This window comes from Drosophila serrata, unplaced genomic scaffold (assembly GCF_035046125.1).
Source record: "Drosophila serrata isolate PLE 108 unplaced genomic scaffold, ASM3504612v1 contig_359, whole genome shotgun sequence".
NCBI lineage: Eukaryota > Metazoa > Arthropoda > Insecta > Diptera > Drosophilidae > Drosophila > Drosophila serrata.
In genome coordinates, this window is record NW_028257257.1 from 240,606 (window position 1) to 264,999 (window position 24,394).

The 24,394-nt window shown below is 40.4% G+C and overlaps 10 protein-coding genes and 1 pseudogene across 10 annotated transcripts; 4 read left to right on the forward strand and 7 right to left on the reverse strand.

Annotated features, from left to right (window-relative positions):
- Window positions 1-209: 209 nt before the first annotated feature.
- On the reverse strand, window positions 210-1,724 carry Prdm13 (PR/SET domain 13). Its single transcript, XM_020953428.2, has 2 exons — window positions 1,181-1,724; window positions 210-1,075 (listed from the first exon to the last, which is right to left on the reverse strand). The coding sequence occupies exons 1-2, from the start codon at window positions 1,722-1,724 to the stop codon at window positions 210-212; spliced, it is 1,410 nt and encodes a 469-aa protein (XP_020809087.2).
- A 1,827-nt stretch (window positions 1,725-3,551) lies between these two features.
- On the reverse strand, window positions 3,552-4,353 carry Cpr65Az (Cuticular protein 65Az). The gene is made up of 2 exons (XM_020953385.2): window positions 3,934-4,353; window positions 3,552-3,881 (listed from the first exon to the last, which is right to left on the reverse strand). Exons 1-2 carry the CDS (start codon window positions 4,351-4,353, stop codon window positions 3,552-3,554), a joined length of 750 nt encoding a protein of 249 aa, XP_020809044.2.
- Window positions 4,354-6,674: 2,321 nt separating this feature from the next.
- Window positions 6,675-7,121, forward strand: Cpr65Ay (Cuticular protein 65Ay). The gene is made up of 2 exons (XM_020953386.2): window positions 6,675-6,760; window positions 6,827-7,121. The coding sequence occupies exons 1-2, from the start codon at window positions 6,696-6,698 to the stop codon at window positions 7,053-7,055; spliced, it is 294 nt and encodes a 97-aa protein (XP_020809045.2). The 5' UTR covers window positions 6,675-6,695; the 3' UTR covers window positions 7,056-7,121.
- Window positions 7,122-8,568: 1,447 nt separating this feature from the next.
- On the forward strand, window positions 8,569-9,503 carry LOC110184700 (uncharacterized). Its single transcript, XM_020953311.2, has 2 exons — window positions 8,569-8,881; window positions 9,187-9,503. The coding sequence occupies exons 1-2, from the start codon at window positions 8,649-8,651 to the stop codon at window positions 9,362-9,364; spliced, it is 411 nt and encodes a 136-aa protein (XP_020808970.2). The 5' UTR covers window positions 8,569-8,648; the 3' UTR covers window positions 9,365-9,503.
- A 5,441-nt stretch (window positions 9,504-14,944) lies between these two features.
- Window positions 14,945-15,852, forward strand: Acp65Aa (Adult cuticle protein 65Aa). The gene is made up of 2 exons (XM_020953333.2): window positions 14,945-15,226; window positions 15,309-15,852. Exons 1-2 carry the CDS (start codon window positions 15,215-15,217, stop codon window positions 15,612-15,614), a joined length of 318 nt encoding a protein of 105 aa, XP_020808992.2. The 5' UTR covers window positions 14,945-15,214; the 3' UTR covers window positions 15,615-15,852.
- A 199-nt stretch (window positions 15,853-16,051) lies between these two features.
- Lcp65Aa (larval cuticle protein Lcp65Aa) lies at window positions 16,052-16,443 on the reverse strand. Its single transcript, XM_020953310.2, has one exon. It carries the CDS (start codon window positions 16,400-16,402, stop codon window positions 16,091-16,093), a length of 312 nt encoding a protein of 103 aa, XP_020808969.2. The 5' UTR covers window positions 16,403-16,443; the 3' UTR covers window positions 16,052-16,090.
- A 470-nt stretch (window positions 16,444-16,913) lies between these two features.
- LOC110184714 (larval cuticle protein 65Ag1-like) lies at window positions 16,914-17,298 on the forward strand. The gene is made up of 2 exons (XM_020953334.2): window positions 16,914-17,038; window positions 17,100-17,298. The coding sequence occupies exons 1-2, from the start codon at window positions 16,914-16,916 to the stop codon at window positions 17,296-17,298; spliced, it is 324 nt and encodes a 107-aa protein (XP_020808993.1).
- Window positions 17,299-18,325: 1,027 nt separating this feature from the next.
- LOC110184753 (larval cuticle protein 65Ag1-like) lies at window positions 18,326-18,710 on the reverse strand. Its single transcript, XM_020953383.2, has 2 exons — window positions 18,586-18,710; window positions 18,326-18,524 (listed from the first exon to the last, which is right to left on the reverse strand). The coding sequence occupies exons 1-2, from the start codon at window positions 18,708-18,710 to the stop codon at window positions 18,326-18,328; spliced, it is 324 nt and encodes a 107-aa protein (XP_020809042.2).
- Window positions 18,711-19,313: 603 nt separating this feature from the next.
- Window positions 19,314-19,673, reverse strand: LOC110184761 (larval cuticle protein 65Ab1 pseudogene; annotated as a pseudogene).
- A 1,406-nt stretch (window positions 19,674-21,079) lies between these two features.
- LOC110184760 (larval cuticle protein 65Ab1) lies at window positions 21,080-21,394 on the reverse strand. The gene has a single exon (XM_020953391.2). The coding sequence runs from the start codon at window positions 21,392-21,394 to the stop codon at window positions 21,080-21,082; it is 315 nt and encodes a 104-aa protein (XP_020809050.1).
- A 1,502-nt stretch (window positions 21,395-22,896) lies between these two features.
- On the reverse strand, window positions 22,897-23,692 carry Lcp65Ac (larval cuticle protein Lcp65Ac). Its single transcript, XM_020953374.2, has 2 exons — window positions 23,446-23,692; window positions 22,897-23,180 (listed from the first exon to the last, which is right to left on the reverse strand). The coding sequence occupies exons 1-2, from the start codon at window positions 23,571-23,573 to the stop codon at window positions 22,979-22,981; spliced, it is 330 nt and encodes a 109-aa protein (XP_020809033.1). The 5' UTR covers window positions 23,574-23,692; the 3' UTR covers window positions 22,897-22,978.
- Between the last annotated feature and the right edge of the window lie 702 nt (window positions 23,693-24,394).

Genomic DNA, 24,394 nt, shown 5'->3' on the forward strand with positions numbered 1-24,394 from the left:
GAAATTGAATATCAAAGATCCTTTCTACCAATCCGTTTTAAACCATATTCAGTTTATAGTTTAATAATTAGTTTATTAGTTTATTTATTAAACTTTAAATTAAATTTAAAAACTTTGCGTTAGTCCGTACAATTTTCTTTTAGATGTTCTCAGTTTTCTTTAGTTTCCTATCACAGCAGTGCCCCAAAAAGAGTGCTACAATCCAGGGATCAGCTCGATTTGGAAGTGGAGGCAGTGGTTGGCCTAGAGCCCATCATCGTAGTGGTAGTACTGGTGCTGCTTGCTGAGCTAGACTGACTGGATCCACCGTGTCGGGTCTCCATGTGCCGCTGCAAGTCCCGTCTCCGTGGAAAGGACTTGTTACAGAGATGACACTGGTAGCCGGCATCCGCTTCCCCCTCAATGTCTATATCGCTTCCAGCTCCACTCGCACCTCCGCCGTCTCCGGCTCCCGTCGCACTGCCAGGATGAGTTTGTAAATGGAGGCGCACATGCTTGTTGAGATTACTCGGATCGCCGAAAGGTCGCAGGCAGAACTTGCACTTTAGCGGCTTGAATCCTGTGTGGGTGCGTATGTGGATCTTAAGGCCGTACTTCCTGGAGTACACCTTACCGCAGTAGATGCAGAGGTGGCCCTGCTTGGAGGCCCCCATGTTGCTGACTATGGCCTCGATCTGGGCAGCCGCGTTCATTGGATGCCCGGCCAGCGGAGTGGCACTGGCCATCGAAATGGAGGGAAGGTAGGATAGCGGTCCCGCTGTACTAGTTGCCGTCGTTATGGGCAATCCTTGGGCCAGGGCTGCGATTGGTCGAAAAGCGGAGAAGCGGGGCGTCATCTGAGGAGGTGGTGGCGGAGGCGAATGCGAGGGCGAAGCCGAAGAGGTGGACGATGCTGCCGGTGTGGGTGATCCGTGGGTGACTGTCTGACTCCTGGCTGCCGCCTTTAAGGCGTAGTGCAGGCGCATCCACAGGATATCCATGGCACTGCGTCCACAGCCAAGGGCAAGGTGGATCTTCAGGGGATGCGGAGTCTCAAAGGTAAGATGGCAAAGGTGGCAGGTGTAACGACTGTTTCCTGGAAGGATCAGAGAGAGAGAGAGCGAGAGAAATGTAAAGATTCGGTTGATATATTAATCTTGAAAATTAATTCTATAATTAAGGGCCTAAGGACGTTGCTTACCTTGTATATTTAGGGGCGTCAGGAAGGGTATGCCCATGAGGAGCACTAGCTCCTCCCCAAACCAGGCCACGATCTCGTCCTCCCGCGCCACATCCCTCACCAGGCGCACTCGCACCTGTCCGCCCTGCAGCTCGAAGATGGCATTGAAGCTGTACACATCCTCGGATAACTTGATCTGTCGCAGCAGCGAGGCGGAAACGATCAGTTCGCCATTGGCCATCTGACAGTGGCTACGTCCGCCATCCGTGGGCGTGGCCGTGGAGCTAAGCAGGGCGGAAGTGGGCACGGGAATAGAGCAGGTATCCTTGGGCGTATATTGTGCTGTGTAGACTCCAGGCCGGGGATTACTCCTGACCCTCTTGGCGGGACTCGGTGCTGTGCTTGTCGTCGGCGTACTTGGCGTGGCCGCCAAGGAGGAGGAGGCGGTGCTTATGGTTGTGCTCGGCGAGAGGCTGGTGCTGGGTAGCAACTGCTCAATCCGGAAGATCAGGCTGGCCGATGAGCGCTTCTGCTCCAGACTGTCCAGTTGAGCCGTCGTGTGCATCGTGCGCGTTCGAATTCGATTCTGAGTCCCAATTGGAAGCGACCACCCGTTTTTATACCATCCGGTGTCGTCGCATCCTGCTCCCTTATTTCGGATTTGCCACGGCCTTGCACGGCTGGCGGCAAGTGCAAGAATTCCCAGCCCAGAATTCAGTCCACCGGCACCGGCTATAGCCTCGACATAGCTACGCACTTTGCCGGCTCGGGCAGCGGCAGCGGCAGCTTCAACAGCAGAATCATCCCATTCCATCCCCCGGCTCATTGGGCATCCCTTTTTCTGGCGAGGTCCTGCCTGGTGCGTCGTCCTGGTGGTTGCTCGGCAAGTGCAACATCATGTCCTCGCAATCACCAGAGCACTAAGCCAAGCTAAGCGTCCTGTAGCAGCAAGTGTGCGTATTCCGGCGCCGAAAAGTATACCCATCCTCCCCCTGGAACCCAGCAAGTCCTTTATTTTTTGGCTTTTGGGCTGTGCCCAAGGAAAATGTTTTTAATTGAAATTAAACGATCGTTTGTTGTTACCCCTCGCTTCCCCTGTGGCTATTGTTGTTGTAATGCCACCATATACAAATCGCATTCGCTATCGTCAATGTCATTCTCGAGAAACTCCCTCCTTTGCTCTACTGTGAAGTTCCCCTTTTCTATGAGGCTAATGCCATAATATATTGGCGTGTATCGTTTCACTATTTGCGGTTTGGGGTGGGTCGTGATTTCCGAGCTCTACGGGATAAAGGAGCGGAGTTAGGGTAGCTAAGGGCAAAACGAATATAGATATAATATTTTCTGGTAAATCAAAGTTTAAAATATCCATAACTAGGTCAAAAATGTATTTATTCCAATTCTGACAGCGGTCCGGTGTAAGTTTTTGTTAGGTTAAAAAAGGTGCATACTCAATTTACAATCTTAAAAAATACAATTTTTTGCCAATTTTTAACAATTTTAACGATGTAACCCCTTATAAAAATTTGGAAAAATCGAAAAAAATGTTTTTCTCCAGAGGATGGCTAGAAAGATTCGAGCTGAAAGTGCTGATTAAGAATATATATGATTTATAGAGTCGGAAATGACTCCTTCACTGCATTATACGCATCTGACTAAAATTGTAATACCATTTTTTGAGTTGATATTTATCAATATTTTTATATAAAAATTATTTATAGGTTCAAAAATGACTTCTATCATTATTACGATATTAAATATTAATAAAATATTGTGTATAAAATAATTGATTTATTTTCTTACATACATTTATTTAATATTTAAAACGCTTCTAAATTGAGAAACCCTCATCGTTCCCTGCTCCGCTCCTGGCTGGCTGACAAATATGCTAGGAGGCTAATGTTTTCATTATTGCGACACAATCGCTGTGGCAGCCCCTTCCCTTCCCCTCCCAACGAATCCTGGCCAGCCCTCTCCGCGAGCGATCAACAGGATAAAGCTGGGCAGGGAGCAGGGAAAAAAACATGTGTTGCCAGTCACACAGCCGTCGCTCCGTTCCGCTCAAGGGGTTGGAATGGTCAGGAAGGAGGGGGTGTGGATGATGCCTGCTGCGGTACTGGCAACACCATCCCGGGCCAGGAGCAAGGTGTACCAGGCCAGGACCAATTCCGGCTTGGTGTTTGCTAGTCCTCCATAAGTAGGCCGTCGAGGGGATTTCATTTAAAGCATTTTAATTAGGAATTGCAAGTGCAGGGAGTACAAGCAGTATAAATTTAAGCTTAAATTTAATAAAAATAGCAATGATTGATTTAAAAAATGATGAGCAAAATATTTTAAAAATTGTTTAAGTGAAAAGTAACATTTTCTTAAGCCTTTTGTGATTAAAAACTCTTTACTTTCGGTAGGTATAGCCACCGCCGCCTCCTTCCTCATCATTGCCACCCGTCTCATTGTCATCGCAGCCATGACAGCCTCCTCCGGCAGCCAGCTTGTCCAGTGCCTCCTGAATCTCAATGGGAATGGGTGGCGGTGTGGGCAGGTGATCGCCCTGCGGCTGGAAACCGTTCTCATCCGCAATGTAGGTCAGCATGATTTCATCTCCCTCGGGACTTGTGTAGGAGAAGGAACCTTCGGCAGTCTGTGCTTCAGAACCCTTGACTCCGGCATTCTTTAGGTAACCCATTTCCTCGGCCTTGATGCCGTTTCCGGTTTCATATTCATACTGGAAATGGGAGTTGAATACATTCTTTTTCTTTTTCAAAAATATCTCTCACCTTATAGGATCCATCGGTGTTGACCTTGGACTCTAGTTTAATGATGGGAATCACCTCGCCGCTACCACCGCCTCCTCCTCCTCCTCCTCCTGATCCTCCATTTCCATTTCCATTACCATTTCCATTACCATTTCCAGGGGGCAGATATCCATTGCTTGGCGGCGGCTTTCCATTGCCATTCTTAGGAGGAGGCCCATAGCTATTGTTCGGCTTGGGCGGAGCTGGTGGCGGCTTGCCATTGCCATTTTTGGGAGGAGGCCCATAGCTCTTGGGTGGCGCTGGACGAGGAGGAGGAGCTGGTGGCTTGGCAGGCAGATAAGTGGTCGGAGGAGGACGTGCACTGGGATAACCCGCCGGCTGGGCCCAGCTCCAACCCAAAGAGGCACAAGCCAGAATCACACAAGTGGTGGTCAGCTTCATTTCGAACGCCAAACTGTGGTCGGTGGTCAAGAGCTCCTGGGTTTTATACAGAGAGCATCAGGTGGTTTTGACCGCGAACTCTGGCCCCCCTCAGCGGGTCAGGTAAAGTCACGTGCCAAATGCAGCGAATTCGGAATCCAAAACGGAGACCAAAAACTGGGCCAATGCAAGTGCAGTGGCAAATGCCGAAATCCCCACACATTCAGCCATCGGATTAGTTAGAGAGAGACTGACAAAGCGCTAATAAATCGAGTGTGCAATCTCAGGAGGCTACCCCTTCCTACCTTCCTTCCTTCCCCTGGCTAATCGCTAAAAACAACAAAACCCGCCCGGCCACAAGCAAAAACTTTTAATTCAAAAGCAATTTTCAACAGGATCAGGCAACACCTGCATGACCAACCCGAATGAAACCCAAAAACCGAACGACACCCCGCCCAAAACCCTGGGCTAATGCACTTTGCCTGTTGCCAAGGGGTGCTAAGTCCTGGAATCAGGACGAGGGAAGGAGGACGGAGGACTGAGGACAACAACGGCAGGGATGTCGGCTTTAGTCAATCGTCTATTAACTTTTTGCCAGGCCAAGGACAGTGGTTCGAAGTAACTTAAAAAGTGAGTATAAAACTAAGAGAATAATTAAAAGTAGTGTATTTTAATAAGAATAACTATATAGAAAACTGAATTGGATTTGAAATTGTTTTAAGCCCTTAGACTAAATAGAAATTAAAATAATATGGGTTTGTTGTAGGAAAGCATATTGAGAGGACATGTCCACTATCGAATTTCTGAATTATAGACAGATAGATATAGATATATAAAGAACAGATTTTACCCACTGTGCTTCCCCTGTTGTGGCTGCTGTGTTGTGTGTGTTTATCATTTGGTGGCTCAGCTTGTGCCCGTCACGTGGAGGATGCCGCTAATATATAGAACCTTACCCCTGTGGAATGGCCCAGCTAATGGCGATGTCGTTTGCAGCTTGTCCTACTTGTAACGTGCTGGCGTCCAGCTGACGCGCTCCCAGGATACGGGACTCGGAGTGAACCTGTTCCTCTTGGCAGCGGCCGTCAGCTGTGGGCTGCCACCAGGATATTCCACGGATGCGAAGGACCTTTAGCCACCAAGCAACCACCAGTGGGGTGGACCAGGCAGAGCCGGCTGCTGCACCGGCTGCATAAACCAACAATTGTCGGTCTCTGGGTTTTTGATTCTTGGTCCTTGGTCCTTGGTCCTTGGTCCTCGGTCCTGGGTGGTGAGTGGATTTTGGTCCTCGTTTAGCCACGCACCGATGGCACATATTCCACGCCCGCATTCGCATTCGCAATCGCATTCGCATTTGCGTTTCATAAAGCGAATTCTGACGGCGCGGAACGATCTGATTGCTATTTGGCATTAATTTCGCCGAGGGTTGGTCTGATTAAGTTCCTCCGATCGGATCGGATCGGATCGCTTAAATAAACACATTTTCGGATGAGGTCCGTTGATAAATTGGCCGCTGGCCCTCGATGACAGCCAGAGGTGGGAGATGTGGCGCGGGAATCTGTGCAACTGTTGCTTAAAATTATTTATTAAATATTTAAATAATAATGGAAGTATGCTGACTCATCGGCATGGTTTTTAAATTCGTTTATTCTCATAGATATATTTATAAACATCAAGACGAAGTCACAAATAAACATCCATTAAACGAATGTTTTCAAAACATTGATTACCTTGTTTTTAAGCCTTTAAGTGAACCGTTAAATTAAATCACAGAAATATTTAAAATACTCATCATATCAAGAGGGGCTGATAGACGTTTTCATTAAGTTTGATATATATAATAATAGACTTCATTATATATATTATATTTAGTGATTTATAAACATTTATAAAGAGATCATTCAAGCACAAATTATATAAACTTATTAATATTATTAAAGATTTATTTATATGTTCCTGAAGAGTACTCCCTAGTCTTTATAGTTCCCATTTTACGATCCTAATCACCTTTCTTCTTTGCCTGCTTAGAACAAAAGTTGAGCCATAAACAATGACGTAATCTTATTCTGGCTGCGACTCAATGTTAAATAGCTAGCGGCGCAGATATTTGTTTTCATTATATTCCCAACTCTTTGACTTATTTTTGCTGCTTGGCTCATCTCGACTCGCAGAATAACTTCAGTTGAAATCGGCCAACGAAACGGACAAGAACGAAGCTCTAGAGTGTTTGATAATAATTAAATTAAGCAAATCAAAAACAATGAAATTGGTAAATATATTTACAGAGGATTTATTTGCAAAAATCTAGAATTTAAATATATTTTTCCCTTGCCAAGTTGAACCAGATTTTGTTGATAGTCACGATGTCGGCTTTGGTTTCGTCGGCGTCTCTGGAGAAAGGCGAGCGGGAAGAGGCGCTCCACTTCGGGTAAGAGTTCACTCAACTTTACATTGTATCAAAATCATTTATAATCATAAATATTCCACCATTTAGTTTCCACACCGAGAACGGACATCAGCGGAACGAGGACATCACCTACACAGTCCGGCCGGAGACGGATGTGGACCCCAAGGAGCTGACAACGCCAAAGCCCGTGGAGTATCGCGGTGGCTACAGTTTCATCTCCGCAGATGGCTACCAGTACCAGGTCCTCTACAAGGCCAATAAAAACGGCTTCCAGCCCTATGTGACGGCCCGCAAAATCAAACCGGATAAGAGTTAAGCAAACATTTTCGCTGCCTTCTTTTTGTGATAGATCATTAAAAAATCCGCATAATTTATCAGTGTATTAAGCGTGGCTCGAAAGCTCTTCTTCTCGGTGGCTAACTTGGCTGAAATGAAGCTTTGCAAAGAGCTGGGCTCAGCTCGTTAATCGTTAATCACTTCGAGATACACAGATTGCAACATGAACAGCATAAAAATGAGTTAGTGTTTCTCCTGAAACCGGCTTTGGGTAGCTTGGACTATTTCGATACGTTTGATTTTGAAGAGAAATCAAGGGAAATTTAAAGAAATTTTTATATTTGAATTTGTATTCTTTTTAAAACCATTTCACATTTAAAATCTCTGAAAAAATAAAGAATTTCCTTGCAGGCCATTATACTTTTAGTCAGAAGCTTAAAACTTAGTGAAGGAGTCATTTCCGACCCCATAAATCATATATATTCTTGATCAGCATCAAAAGGCAAATCAATCTAGACATGTTTTGGGAAAATATATTTTTTTTTAATTTTTTCAAAATTTTATAAGGGGTTACATCATAATAATTGTCAAAAATTGGCCAAAAACTGTATTTTTTTAAATTATAAATTGAGTATGCAGATTTATAAACCTAACGAAAACTAACACAGGACCGTTTTCCGAATTCAAATTAATGCTTTTTTGGCTAAGTTATGAGTTTTTTAAACTTTAATTTGGACAAAAATATTTACATAAAAATATTGATAAATAATTAATAAAATAACGGTATTAGAGCTGTAGTCAGAAGCTTAGAACTCCGGAAGTAGGCATTTCCGACCCCATAAATCATATATTTTCTTGATCAGCATCATCAGCTGAATCTTTCTAGCCATCTTCGGGAAAACAAAAATATTTGTCAATTTTTTCAAATTTTTATAAGGGGTTACATCATAAAAATGTTCAAAAATTGGCAAAAAAATTTATTTTTTAAGCTGAGTATGCAGATTTATTAACGGAATCAAATCTAACATAGGAAAGCTTTCCGAATTAAAATTATTGTTTTTTTAGCTTAGTTATGCGTTTTTTAAATATCGACTTTTCGAAAAAAACTGCATATAAAATTGATATATTTTTCTATGCTTAGCTATATAGGTTATTTACATCAAAAGGTAAGTTAAAATTAAATATTAAATGGAAATAAGTCTCAAGTAAGGGTGTAAAATATTCGCTACGAGGTGAAGGCAAGACTTTCTTTATTTCCGTGTGCTTGGGCGATTAGTTTTCCAATTTAATGACATTTAAAATGTAATGCACATATATTTTTTGAGCCGCCTGCTGACGCCCCATTGAAGCCACTCGTGGAACTCTTTCGGCTTTCGTTATGCAAATCCCATTTCCAATTCCAATTCCTCATCCAAATCAAAATCGTGGATTGGGCAACCGCAGCGCGGCGTCTCCACGAAAAGCTTACTCAGCAGTTTGTTTTGGACCAACTACCAACTCATTATGGTCCGGAGCCATGTGTCTTATGCCAGTGGCCTCGAAGCAGACGCTTCATTGTGCTCCCAGCCGCCTTGGCAGCAAGTTGTATTTGTCTCAAATCGCGCCACCGCCATCCGCCACCACCTAATCCGCAATGGGTCTCAATCCGCTGGCAGGCATCGGTCGTGGAAATGGCCAAAAGGAGTCCGGGCTCCATCTCAAGAGCACGCTAGTCCAGGCCATCATCCTGCTCGTCGCCTGTGTCCTCTTTGGAGCCAATCTGAACTATGCCTCCTTTCCTCCCAGCACCGTGATCGACATCAAGCTGGGCGATGTCACCCTGGAGCAGTTCAGCTATGTGCCAACACCCGATGGATACGAGTTCAAGTAGGTGTAGTTTTTAGAGGGGAAATTTAGGGGGGAAATGAGGGAAATTTAATGAGTGTAATATAATAAATTACATTGAATAAAAAATGAAATAAATAGTATTTATAAACTATATAAAAGATACTTTCAAACATCAATATATGTGGTTGTTTATTCTTATTACTTTTATATAGTTTATTATGTATTTCAAATATATATTATGCTCTTTAATCTGTAATTATATTATAAATATGTATCTTAACTAATTGTTCATACTCTTTTTTTAGATAAGCAAATTATTAATCCCTACGATTTTCCACCTCCAGCTACACTCTTCCCGATGGCACTTTCCGCGATGAGATTGGCAAGGTACTGACCGGGTCCTCGGCTGCCCAGGATCTGGATAATGCCAACAACTTGGCCAGGAACCATCGGCCCTCGCGTGAACAGGGCCTGAAGGTGCGCAAGCTCTCGGGAAAATCGCTTTCCTCTCTGGCTGGATAAGGGAATGTTTTCTATTAGCTAACTTTCCATCACGAATTTATTACAACAGTCTGCCAACTGTTTTAGGCTAGTGTTTAAGATGAGCTGTTGACCAAGCTGTAAGCAATAATAAAAAAAAAACAATCGATACAAACAAAAATCGTCTCTCTGAAAAAACTAGTTTGTTGTGCAAGGGAATTGGTGTTGATAATATGCAAGCGAAATTACATAAATTCATGGTGATTAAGGAAATGATGGGCAAATGTATCTTCAAGTGGGTATGACAATGTTTTATGGCTATTAATGAGTACAAAAGGAGGGCCATAAACCTCTTTGCACTCAAGATAAGATTTAAGAATTCTATATAAACTATGGTAAAGTCTTGCTAAAGCTTGTAAGTGTTTTATTGTTTTTTTTTCTGCAACAGCTGCATATATTATTTCATTCCAACCCTAAATAAATAAAACAGATTTGGCTCAACATTAGCAAATTTCCTTAAGAGTCTTTTAATTAACATGATCGATAGCCGGGCAGAAATCAGCATAAATATCGAGAGCTTTTTGAAATATTATATCGATATCTATGAGTTATAATAAACATAGCTAGTATGTTTAAAAAAAAAATATCTATAAAGTGAATGCATATTTCACAATTAAATCAAATCATTTGCTTTTTGCACAGCCGTCATAAAAACAACGACTTATTCGTATTTTTAATTTATCAATAAATAAATATAAACATTTTATAAATTTATGTAAATGTTAAAAATATTTTTGTAACTATGTAATTTCGATTATTTATTATTTTTGTTTTTTTTTTTAATCTGAAGCGATAGAGTGCCATTTCAAATTTAATTTACTTTAACCCAATAAATTAACCAAGAAAATGTCAATAAATTTTCATGTTTAATTTTATAAATAAATTATATTTATTTTCAAACTCTTAAAAGTATGTTTAACATTAGCTTGTAAAATTAATCTTCACTTTTAAAACCACCTAAAAGTATGTGGAAACAAGAGCTTCACAAAATCAAAATCAAGTTTGTTGCCTAAGTCATTCGTTTTGCTGCCTGAAAGAGTTGAAAACTATGAACTTTTTGTTCTAAGAATTGTCACTCCATAAATCCAAGAACATGTGATTCCCCTGGGAAAATGGCTTCATTATATAAATTTTAAACACTGTCAGTCCTAATAACTTATAGAAATATTTATTATTATTGTGTTTAGTATATTTTAAACGTATCGAAAAGACTCTTCCGCCTAAGAGGAATTCTAAAGTTATTTCATTGGCAATATTCTGGTTATTTAATGACACAAAAAAAAACCTGCTGTGCTAAACAAATACACACTTTAATGGCTATTCACGGCAATCAATCGTTGTGTCAGAGTTTTGGGTCCCAAGATGCGTTGCATTCAGGCCAGAAATAATCAAGCAAATATAGCCAATGCCTGCAATAAAATTAAATTATACGCACGATTCTGAATGTCAGGTGTCAGCCGAAGAATTTGTGAATCCGTTTGTGTTTTTTTGCTAAATGCAAATATTACGAAACGACCAGTGGTCATAGTGATAAAAAAGAAATGAAAAAACAACAGCAATGTGACATTTACATATTTAAAGGGGGCTGGCGGGGGTTGAGGCGCCGAGGGACCGGCTATTAAAACATTGCCATTAACGTTCAAGTGCTAATTTCGCAGACCCAGTTGAAGAGGAGACGAGCTGAACGTGAAAACGGGCAAAAACCCGAAACGGAATCTTCGATTTCAGCTGAAGACTACACTGAGAAAATTGTTTTTTTTTATCATTTTAGAAATTTATTTGGTATTATACAATTAGTTAGAAGCACATATCGCTATGAAAGAGTCATTTCCGACCCTATAAACCATATATATTCTTGATCACCATCAAGAGGCGAATCGATTTAGCCAACTTTTGGAAGAATTTTTTTTTTTTTCAATTTTTGAAAAAATTTTATAAGGGGTTACATCGTTAAAATTGCCAAAAATTGTATTTTTAAAAATTTTAAATTGAGTATGCAGATTTATTAACCTAGCAAAAACTAATACAGGACAGCTTCTAGAATTAGAATTAGTGCATTTTTGGCTTAGTTATGTGTTATTAAAGTTTTGATTTTTTGACTAAATTTTCATATAAAAATATTGATAAAAATCGATAAAAAATTTGAATTTTAATTTGAGTCAGAAGCGTAAAACGCAGTGAAGGAGTCATTTTCGACCCCATAAATCATATATATTCTTGATCAGCATCAACAGGCGAATCGTTCTAGCTATCTTCTGGAAAATTTTTTTTTTTTTTTCGATTTTTCCAAAATTTTATAAGGGGTTACATCGTTAAAATTGTAAAAAATTTACAAAAAAATTGAATTTTTTAAAAGGTTAAATTCGGTATGCAGTTCTTTTAACCTAATAAAAACTAACATAGGAAAGCTTTCCGATTTAAAACTAATTGATTTTTGGCTTAGTTATGAGTTTTTTAAAGATTGATTTGTTGAATAAATTGTCATATAAAATATGTATATATTGCGCTTCAAAAAATGTGTCCAACTCTTCAAGGCCAAGATTTTATATATTATATATACCAAATCAATCTTAATTTTGTCAAAACAGTAAATATTTATATTTTTCTCAGTGTATCGAGTCCCAAAAACCAAACTGAAGCCGGTCTGACCAAGTTCGGTGAGGTGCGTGCGCGCGTTGGCAACGCTCGAAAGTCAGGCCGAAACGGCAGCTGAATGGCCAGATGGACCGATGGACAGATGGAGGGACAGATGGCTGGGCAGAGAGCGAGAGATGGACAGCTGGACAGACGATGGAGCAGCATCTGGCGATGACCTTGAAGACGTAAATGTGAAGACGCATCTACATAAATATCTATTGTATCGAGCGGAGTCTGGTCTGCGGGCATATTGAATTTGTGTATTGAAAGCGACAGTCTGCCTGCGGCTGAAAGAAGCTGAAAAACCTGTCGATTGTGTCTTGATTAGAACAGTTATGTAAATGATTTTATATATATTTTGCAGGGAAATATACGTATATTTCGATAAGGAAGAACTTCGCTCGTCCGCTCATCCGTCTGTGTGTGAAATGTGTGAATGACAACGCCCCCCCGAAGCCAATGATTAGCACTAACAGCGATCGATCAAAGCCAGATTAATTATGCAAATCCAGCATGATAAATGCAGCAGCCGCTGCAGATGCCCTCCAAAAGCCACGCCACGGAACGAGAGACCCAAATGCGAGTAATAAATATTATGCAGTCACGAAATAAATGGATTCAGATCCATTTTCAAGGGCCCCCTCGTGCTTCTCAAGTTCAACTCGTAGGCGGCCTAACCCAATTAATTAAGTCTTTAATTTATTAGTTCATTTCGGGGGAGGACCCACATTAATTATTAACTTACATGTTTCTCTTCCAAATTCATTTATATATATTATGTGTACTTGGAATATTTTGTTTATAACAATTTGCAATGAAAACCCAGACTGTTCTTCTACTATTTCATCATTAATTTAATTATTCACCTGCTAATAATGGTCGAGAAAAAATATATCTATAAGGAATGAAATCAAGTAAAAAATGGTCAAAATGTCAAAGGCGCAGCTGTTAGAAGAATTGAGCTCTCGAAAGGCATTTGAGGAAATGCCAAAATAGCCATGTACAACACCCATTCGATAGGATCCGAGATGAAGATGTTGATGGCACAGTTCGCGGGCAACTCGTGGGTCATCGATAGGCTGGAGGAGGAGGATGGTACACAACACAGAACAACCGTGGTCAATCAGAGGCCGAAAACCCGAATGACCGGATCGGAGCTTCTTCATCTTTTTCAGCCGGCCTGTAGCGGTCAACGAAGGTGGCATAAATTGGCAAACAGAAACAGAAACCGAGAGTCAGAGTCGCAGACAGACTCTGAAAAAAATAAAAATAACAACAAAAGTCGAATCCGAGATTTAAATTGCATGCGAGAGTAGTACTTGTAGGTTATTCGATGTATTTTTTATTTTTATTTCCAGCTGCTTTTGGCGCTTGTTACCGGGCAGGCACATCAATCTGTAAAGGCCGTTGCATATGCCAAAAGTCAACTTGCGGTTCCACTATGTATGCACTTTGGCCATCACACATGGCTCTCCTCATCTTGCTACCAACTTCGTCTCCCTCCCCGTCTCCGTCTCCATGTTCATGTCTTGAACTTGCTGCCCTGCAAATTGCCGTTGACAGCACTTGAACTTAGTTCCGTCGATGCCTACTAACTGGGATTTAAAGTTTATGAATTGGTTGCTGGAAGGCAGATCTGGTTCTGGTTTGGTTCTGGCTTCCCAGGGTTCTCGCCGAGATATTCCCCCGGTGGCTGGCCAATTCGGTGTGCAACCTTTTCCCCAATACATCATCTTGAATCATCTTGAACTTTTTGGAGCCCGTCACTGGAAGAAAATATGGAGAATTGTGCAGTTTCGACCTACTTCTGATTATTATATATTGTATTAATGGGAGCTTGATCTTTTAAATCAAATTTTATACAAATATATATAAATATATATAAATACTTATAAATATACAAATAAATATTAAATATTAAAAATGGAGACCAATCAAAGCTTAAAAATTTCATAACTAAGCCAAAATAGCATTATTTTTTATTCGGAAAGCTTTCCCATGTTAGTTTTTATTAGGTTAATAAATCTGCATACTCAATTTAAAATTTAAAAAAGTTAAATTTTTGCTAATTTTTGAACATTTTAACGATGTAAAATTCAAAAAAAAATTTCTTTCTCCGGAGGATGGCTAGAAAGATTTGGCTGTTAATGCTGATCAAGAATATATATGATTTATGGGGTCGGAAATGCCTCCTTGCAGAGTTATAAGCTTCTGACTCAAATTACAATATCAATTTTTGAGTCGATATTTATCAATATTTTTTTTATGAAAATTTTGTCTAAAAATCAAATCTTAAAAAACACATAACTAAGCCAAAAAGGCATAAATTTTAATTTAGAAAACGGTCGTGTGTTAGTTTTTGTTAGGTTATTAAATCTGCATACTCGAATTACAACATAAAGAAATACAATTTTTTGAAAATTTTTGACAATTTTAATGATGTAACCTCCTAACAAAATTTTGAAAAAATAGAAAAAAATATTTTTTTCCAGAAGATGGCTAGAAAGATTCAGCTGAAAGTGCTGGTTAAGAATATATATGATTTATAGGGTCCGAAAGAACTCCTTCACTATGTTATTATACCCTGAAATGGTAAAATAAAGTGAAAATATAACAGAAAATGTATTTTTATGAATTTATTCAGTCTTTACACTCATTAATTTTCTTTACATTTCCAGTTTTAAAATCTCTCTTTAAATATCTTTAGACAGCTTCCTGGCAAGAACAATTAATGCCTGTTTGAAATGTAAGTGAGAAGGGCAATTAAAATGATAGTTAAATTACAGGGAGAACACTTACCTGAAAAGCGTGTTGTTTTCGAAACTTTCCTATATCGAATCAGGCTTTTTTCGAGTGTGGGTGCAGAGCGATATAGTAATACCTTCGGATGAGTATGCCGCGGCACAAAGCCGCTTTAAATGTTACTTGTCGCAGCGACTTTGGCGACTCCGGTGCATCGCTGGCAATTGAAAAAGTGCAAAGAAAAAAACAAAAAACAAAATGAAAATACTTGTAGAGAAAAACATTTAGCCGGCACTGGCACTGGCTTCTTCGACAATTGTGCAAATTTATGACGTTTGCAAATGCGGCTGCGCGGTGCAGTATAAAATGCAGTGGCCAGCGATGCAGAGCCACCATTAGACAGCCGCCAGTTAGTGTGCCAGCAATCCCCGAGAACTCGAACCGAACACCAACATGATGAAATTGGTAGGACCGCAGTACTGTGGATATATCGATGCCCTCGCAGGACATTCAGATCAGGATAACATCTAACCTCGCCTCCTTCCAGATGCTAGTCGTTGGCTCGATGGCCCTGCTTCTGGCCCTGGCCAGTGCCCGGCCCCAGGGCGACGTGGAGGTGGTGGAGTACGAGTCGGAGAACATCGGCCTCGGCGGCTACAAGTTCAGCTACAAGCTCAGCGACGGCACCAGCCGCACGGAGGAGGGTGTGGTCAACAATGCGGGCACCGAGAACGAATCCATCTCCATCCGCGGCTCCGTCAGTTGGGTTGCTCCCGACGGTCAGACGTACACCATCAACTTTGTGGCCGACGAGAATGGCTTCCAGCCGGAGGGCGCCCATCTGCCCAAGTAGAAGTGGCCTCCCCCAACAAAAAAAAACACCCATCCCCGGCCATAGAGTGAGGTGCTGAGGTCCTGGCCCCTGCCAGCTGTCTCTCGTCCCGTGGCAGCCGGGCAAGTCGGTCAGTTGGCCTTTAAGGTTAGTTAGTGATCAGTCAGTCAGTCAGTCAGTCAGTCAAGTCAGTGTCGTGCATTGTTTCTCTATTCCTTGTTACTCGCATTAAAGCCGATCTTTTGATTCTCGAAATAAAGTCGTTTTTCTTGTGGAACCAGAAAGGATATTCTATTTTCAGGGAGCAGAATAGTGGGATTCTTAATAGCAGGTAAGCTATTTAGTATATCTTTTAGGTGTACTAATTTTTATAATATTCTTTATTTAATATTCCAATACCAGATCTAATTACAGTGATTTCTTTTAATGTTCATGTTCATTAGCTATTACACTCCCACTCTAGTTTATTTACAAGGATCTAAGGACTAACACTCAGCTTAGGGGCCCTGGGGAATGTGCGCTCCCTGGGGCTGGAATCCATTCTCGTCGGCCACATAGGTGATGGAGTAGGTCTGTCCGTCGTCGCCCACATAGCTAAAGGAGCCGGCCACCTGGAGGGCATCCTCCTCGGGACCCAGGTTCTTCAGGGTGCCGTGCTGCTCCTGCTTGGTGCCATCGCTGGTCTCGAAGTTGTAGTTGTAGCTATCCGCATTGACCTCAGAGGCCAGGTTCACGATCTCGGCTTCCGGGGCGGGAGCGGCCAGGCAGAGGGCCATCGAAAGGCAGGCGAAAACGAGGATGCACTTCATCTTGATAGTTTTGGGTGGCTTCGGAGAGGTTTCAAAGTTTGGCTTAGGACTCTTACTGCCGTATCGGAAGCCAGCGGAATGGCTTTTATAGGTCTAAAGAAGGAGACTAATGCAATTAGCACTTTAAGCCATCTCGCCTGGTGTTAATTATAAATATAGTCGAAACAGACCATCGAAAGCAATCGAATCAGTCGAGTTCCAAAACCATTTTAGTTAAAATCAGTCAACTCTCATTCAAGATAAATTAAGCTGAAACTGTTTTCTTCTAACCCTACGACTTTTTTGGCTTTCGGTTTCTATAGACATCGAGATAATTTCTATGCATATATTTAATCAGTCAAAATTATGAACCACTTTATGTTGAAGACTGTCTGCGCTTAGCCATTAAAATCAAACTAGTTTGTAGGCCTATGTTCAATCTAAAAAAGCTCGGACTATAAATAGGCGGGCTATAGGCCTAGATACTTTAGTAATCTTTGAGTCTTCAACGATCAACGCCTAAACCTTCACCATGAAATTCGCCGTCGTCCTCGCCTTCGCTGCCCTCTTCGCCGTGACCCTGGCCGCTCCTGCTGATCAGGACGTTACCGTCCTCCGTTCGGACTCTGATGTCGGACCCGAGAGCTTCAAATACGAGTAAGTAAACTGAAAACCGGTCTTGAAAGGATGCACCACTGACTCCCGACCTCCTTTTTAGCTGGGAGACTAGCGATGGCTCTTCTGCTCAGGCTCAGGGACAGCTGAACAACGCTGGATCCGAGAATGAGGCCATCTCCGTCCGGGGCTCCTACCGCTACGTTGCCCCTGATGGTGTCACCTATGAGGTCACCTACGTCGCCGATGAGAACGGTTTCCAGCCCCAGGGTGCCCATCTGCCCGTTGCCCCCGAGGCCTAAGTTTTAGAAGTTAATAAAATTGTTTATAAAAAAAATTATAATCTTTTCATTGGAAAATGGAGGAAGGGGTGATAGAGCAAAGGAATTACTCTTCTGAATCTATTTATAAAATAAAGTTAAAAGCCCAGTTTGCAATTGAAGCTTAAAATATTTGCATTCTTTGAATCTATATTTATTTATATTTTAATATGATAATTTTTAGACAAATCAAAGTTTAAAAGGCGCACAACTTTGCCAAAATAGCATTAATTTAAATGCGAAAAGCTTTTCTATGTTAGTTTTTTGTAGACAAATAAATATGCATACTAAATATAACGTTTTACAAGATTCAAGATTTTTCCAATTTTTGACAATTTTAACGATGTAACCCCTTATAAAATTTTGAAAAAATCGAAAAAATTTGTTTTCCCTCAAAAATGCTTAGAAAGATTCAGCTGTTGATGCTGATCAAAAATATATACGATTTATAGGGTCGGAAATTACTCCTTCACTGCGTTTTATGCTTCTGACGAAATTGCAATTCCGTTTTTTAATCGATTTGTATCAATAGTTTTATATAAAAATTTTGTCTAAAAATCAAAGTTTTAAAAACTCATAACTAAGTCAAAAAGGCATTAATTTTAATTCGGAAAGCTGTCTTGAGCTGGTTTTTGTTAAGTTAAGTTATTAATAACCTTATGAAATTGAAAAACTATTTTTAAATTGATTAAGACAATTGTTATTCTAACAAAAAAACCCCCCAATGGCATAAAAATAGTTTCGATATATGTAGATTCAATTTAAGCTCACGATACCAAATCAAGACCAATTTTAAGACACTCATATGATTAATTCAATTTGCTGATGCAAATTAACGTTCAAGTTATTAGTGATATTCTTTTAGTTAAAGTGTTTTGGTCATTCCTAGATTTTTAGGTTATTGGGAAAGTTACTGAATGTTAAATTAGATAGATCGTTGTCCCCCATATGCAATTCAAAAGATAGATAACTTAATTTTTTTATAAACAATTTATTTAAATCCTAAAACTTAGGCCGCGGGGGCAACGGGCAGATGGGCACCCTGGGGCTGGAATCCGTTCTCGTCGGCGATGTACTTGACCTCGTAGGTGACGCCATCATCGGCAACGAAGCGGTAGGAGCCCTGGACGGAGATGGCCTCATTCTCGGATCCAATGTTCTTCAGCTGTCCCTGAGCCTGAGCAGCCTGGCCATCGCTAGTCTCCCAGCTGATAAGGAAGTCGGAAGTCAGTGGTGCATCCTTTCAAGACCGGTTTTCAGTTTACTTACTCGTATTTGAAGCTCTCGGGTCCGACATCAGAGTCCGAACGGAGGACGGTAACGTCCTGATCAGCAGGAGCAGCCAGGGTCACGGCGAAGAGGGCAGCGAAGGCGAGGACGACGGCGAATTTCATGGTGAGGGCTTAGATGTTGATCGTTGAAGACTCAAAGATTACTATACTGATAGGTTTGGCCAGACGCCCATTTATAGTCAGAGGGATTTTGTGCTGGGCTCAGCATAGTCGGAGACACACGGCAGTCGAAACTTGTTTAAGGCGAGGCAAATTTTTGAAACTATCAAAGAAAAAAGAAGAAACCGTACTGAATGTGATTAACAAATATGGTTTTGTTTGTGGATCAAACATTAACTGGTTGTAGCAATACAAATTGTATACAATATATAGGATTTATGTTCTCGATTGTTTGGAAAGATTAACAAATGCATAAGACACTGCTGTATATGTTTATAAATAAATAGTTTAGATTATAGTTTAAATAAAAAGAAATGTCTAAAATATGTCAATTTTTCTGCTATTTTGGGAGTCTAAAGAAAATCCATAGGGGTGAGTTCGAAAAATGTTAGGGAAATGACAAATGTCCTTTGGACATACTTTCTACGAAAGGAGATAAGTACTTTTAAGATTGAAATAATCCTTGTTGATCTGTAATGATGCTTTGGGTTCTCTGGGGTTCTAGAATTATCTCTCTAGAAATATCACAAATAAAATGCAAAGTAATTTGTTCGGTTTAAGCAACTTGAATTTTATTTATCGGTGATGGGGAGAGACAACTTAGGCAACAGGCAGATGGGCGCCCTGGGGCTGGAATCCGTTCTCATCGGCCACATAGGTGACGGTGAACTTCTCGCCGGTCTTCTCATCAACCCAGGAGTAGGAGCCGTGGACAACGGCGGCCTCGTGCTCGGTGCCGACATCCTTGAGGACACCATCCTGGTTGATGCTGGTTCCGTCGCTGGTCTCCAGGTTGGAGCTCCACTTATCGGGCTGGACATCGGAGTCCAGGCGCACGATCTGGGCGTCGTTGGGGCGGGCCACGGCCATGGCGAAGAGGGCGACGAAGACGATGAGGAACTTCATGGTGGTGCTGGAGTTGGTGGATAGAGAGCTGCGAACTGTCTGATGCTCCACTGCAGCTGGGCGGGGGCTTTTATACTCGCTTTTCGCAATGCAAAAGTCTCAGCTGAGGTAGCATTGAGCGAATTTGCCAAAATTTGCCAAAATTCGCACAGATTCGCCAACCAAAATTTGTCAAAATTGGCAAAAATTATGCCAATCTATTTGCATTTGTTCCGGTTTAACTGGAAACTAAAGCAGCGACTGCACTACAAAACCCAAAGCCGGCAGCCGAGTCGGATCCAAGCCATTGTCGCCGAACCAGCTGGGGCAGTGCATCCGCCATGGTAACAGCGAGTGGCTAAGGCCAAGATCAAGCCCATGTTTTGCATTTTAAGTTGTGCACATTTAAGTCATGTCAGAGCTTGGATAAATGCGTCTAAATGAATGCAAGATAATTGGATACTCTAATTGGACAGTTGTTGAATTTATTTATTGAATATTAAAGAGGGTTTTGGTGCCTGCATTGTTTAAGTATTTATTTTTATAATTTTTAATTTTAAAGAATAATATTTTTGGATTATTTATTATATTGAATTAGATTTCGCATTGAATTTTAATTACTATATTTTATAATATGTGTACATATTTCGTACAAGTTGTAATTAACTTTAGATAACTATTTTATTCTGTATTTCATAATGAATTTTTGTTGGTCTCTTAATAATAGCTTTTAACAAAATGTAAAATTACCTATATTTAGTTTTATAATTATATTTCTAGTTTTAACATATTTATAACACTTAACGTAAAAATATACTTATTCTAAAATGGTAATGGGTCAGAAAATTTACTACAAGTGAAATTAATGCGTTTTAAAACATTTAAGAATATTTAAATAATATATTATAAATGCAAAAAGAGCCAAAATAATTAGTATTGTTAAAATATTTATTACAAGTACATTAAGTTGAAATTGAAGTTCACAATAAATAGCAATTGCTAAATATCTATAAGATGGGTGGAGCATGAAGACACTATATATCAAGGGTAAATGATATAATATGATAACTAGAAAGATCAATATTGCTTTGTAGATTTTTATATAATTTGTAGATTTATTAATAAGAAACCTTTTCTATTAATAAACTAAATACCATTACACTAAAAGAGTATGCAATATTCGCAGCAAGAAGAGTACCAACCAATCTATTGTTAATAAACCAAAAATATAAAGATAATATTGACCAGTTGATGTCACAACAAACTTTCAAGGCAAGCTCTTTGTTGCTCCTTAGAGAAATTCCATACAGGATGTATCCTTTTTTGTGCATTAAATCAAAGAAAACCAGTGCCATGTTATTTGCAATTAACAATCATTTATTTTAGTCTCTGAATGAACAAATTTCGGGAAAGGATCGACAGTTGATTTAAGCAACTGGGGCCACGGGCAGATGGGCGCCCTGGGGCTGGTATCCGTTCTCATCGGCCACATAGGTGACGGTGAACTTCTCGCCGGTCTTCTCATCGACCCAGGAGAAGGAGCCGTGGACAACGGCGGCCTCGTGCTCGGTGCCGACATCCTTGAGGACACCATCCTGGTTGATGCTGGTTCCGTCGCTGGTCTCCAGGTTGGAGCTCCACTTATCGGGCTGGACATCGGAGTCCAGGCGCACGATCTGGGCGTCGTTGGGGCGGGCCACGGCCATGGCGAAGAGGGCGACGAAGACGATGAGGAACTTCATGGTGGTGCTGGAGTTGGTGGATAGAGAGCTGCGAACTGTCTGATGCTCCACTGCAGCTGGGCGGGGGCTTTTATACGCGCCGAAAGTTGCCAAAATTCGCTGAAATCGCTCAACTCGCGAATTTCGCGAAATGCAAAAGTCAAAGGTGGCGCGGATTCATTCAAATGAGTTCTGCTAATATTTATGTAGATCTGTGGATCTGTGCGCTCGGATAATGAGCGCATCGTTATTTCAGCATTGTTTCCGGTCAAACTGGACTGGCGCTTCAAACTATTGTCACCGAAAACCTGAGCGAGATGAGCTGCATCTGGGATGAGATGCGGCGGGGGACCCGCCACCGGTCGCTGATCTTTTCAGAGCCAAAACCATTGGACGAAATCAAATCAAAATCAAATCGTTTCATTTAACACATTCACACACATTCCCCATTCAACATACGAATGCTGCACAAGACGACGTTCCGGCATACTCAAATAAAAAACGTTTTTATTTATCCGCGAACATGTTATATCATTTAATTACCAAAGGTGTTATATATTTCCTTAACGTTTCATGTTGAACTAAAAAACTGGCGAGGAAAGTCTATAAATGTTTAGTTTCTTGTTATAGTTTTTGTATATCTATATGTAAGTAAAAACTTTTAGGAATCACTCTCATAAACCATTAATCATTATTATTGATAACAAGAAAGGAAAGTAACTTCGGGAAACCGAAATTACTATACCCTCTCAGAGAAAATCCTTCATAACTTAGTCAAAAATCCATTAATTTACAATCGGAGAGCTTTCCTATGTTTATTTTTATTATGTTAATAAATCTGCATACTCAACTTAAAAGTTTAAAAATTTAACATTTTTGATAATTTTAACAATGTAACCCCTTATAAAATTTTGAAAAATATTGAAAAAAATTTTATTTTCCAGAAGATGGCTAGAAAGATTCAGCGAATGATGCTGATCAAGAATATATATAATTTAAAGGGTCGGAAATGACTCCTTCCAAAGTTATAAGCTTCTGACTAAAATTATAGTACAATTATTTTAGTAGATATTTGTTTATATTTTTATGACACTTTTTTCTACCAATCAAAGTTTTAAAAACTCATAACTAAGTCAAAAAGGCACTAATTTAAATTCGGAAAGCCTTTCTATCTTAGTTTTCTTTATGTTAACAAATCTGCATACTCAATTTTAAATGTAGAAAAATTCAAATTTTTATCAATTTTTGAAAATTTTAAGGATGTAACCCCTTATAAAATTTGGTAAAAATGGTCAAACAAATTTGTCCTTTTCTGGATGCCTAGAAAGATTCGCCTGTCGATGCTGATTATGAATATATATGGATTATAGGGGCGGAAATGGCTTCTTCACAGTGTTTGGATCTGCTGACTAAATTTAAAATGGATTAAAAATATTGACTTACATTTACAGCATTAAATGAAAATAAAAATGAAAATGAAATGAATACTTTAGAATTTCGTGGGAAATAAATGTCCAAGTATGTTTAGATTTTCTTGCCGCGTTTATTTAATAATCAACTAGAAACCATTATAGAATAGAACAGCTCTCGGTTAGCACATCCGCTTTAGTTGCTGATGGGCACATTGGGCAGATGAGCGCCCTCGGGCTGGAATCCGTTCTCATCGGCGACGTAGTTGACGGTGTAGGTCTGGCCGTCATCGGCCACGAAGGAGTAGGAGCCGCGGACGACGATGGCCTCCTGCTCGGTTCCAACGTTCTTCAGCTGACCCTGCTCCTCGTGCTTCTTGCCATCGCTGGTCTCCAAACTGTGGGAGAAGGAAATTACAGATTCATTAGGAATGTAATACATATCGGGAATATCGAGCACACTTTTAACTATTAATTTTATTTTCAATACGAATACTAATTGGCATTGCTTTGGCATATTTATGGATCCAATGAAGTGCAAATTAGTTTCCATTTAAACTATCACATATAACCTCGTTCGATATCGAAAATATATCAATATTTATGAGCAATTCCTAGGGGCTTAATCCTTGTGAGCGCCGGAACACAGATGTGGGAACTTACGCAAAGTTGTATCCCTCGGGCTGGACATCGGACTCCAGGCGCAGGATCTGGGCATCCGCATCGGGAGCGGGGGCGGCCAGGACGACGGCGAAGAGGGCGGCGAAGACGAGGACGATGGCGCACTTCATGGCTGATTTATTTTGGATTTTTTATTGGGGAATTCGATGGGAACCTGCGACCGAACGGCTAGTCAACGTTACTTGATTTGTGATGTTTATGGCCATGTCCAGGCGTTTATATAGTCGCATCCGCGGCCATCAATCGAAGAAAAGTTAGTCGAAAATAAAAATGACTAATTACACGCCGAGCACAGGCACCGCGAAGCCAACAAATTGGCTTGAAAAACGCACCAACAACAACAGGTAGCAAACGATGAAAAAACCAAAAGCAACCATACAACAACCACACCAAGGCACAAATAATAACGTAAAACAAAAACTTCTAAGGCAAACAAATCGACGCCGTTTTTAGGAAATACACCTCATCATCATCATTTGCATTTTTCGTGAATCAATCAATCCAATCGCTTCCAAGTCGAAGACAACGAGCCCCAAACAATTTTGATAATCCATGGAGCTATATATTCATATTTATTCCGCAGAGTGGGGGCCCCCGGTTTACGTGCCCTGCAGCAACAGAAGCATCATGGATCCACTTGGAAGCGGAGGAGAAGTTGCTACTAGAGGGAAGGCATTTCCGTTACATTTTAAATAAAAATACAGGGGAACAGTACTTAAGTTCTATATCGAATCATTACCCAATTTATACAGTAAACCCTTAAATACTTTGAGAAAACTCTTGAGTAAATTATAGGAAAATAATTTCCTTAATTATTTTATGATTTTGTAAATCAAGAATGTTTCATCTACAACAATTCGTTAATTATCAAATTCAATATACTTAACATTAACATTTCCCTAGAAGGAAATAACAGAACAATTTCATATTT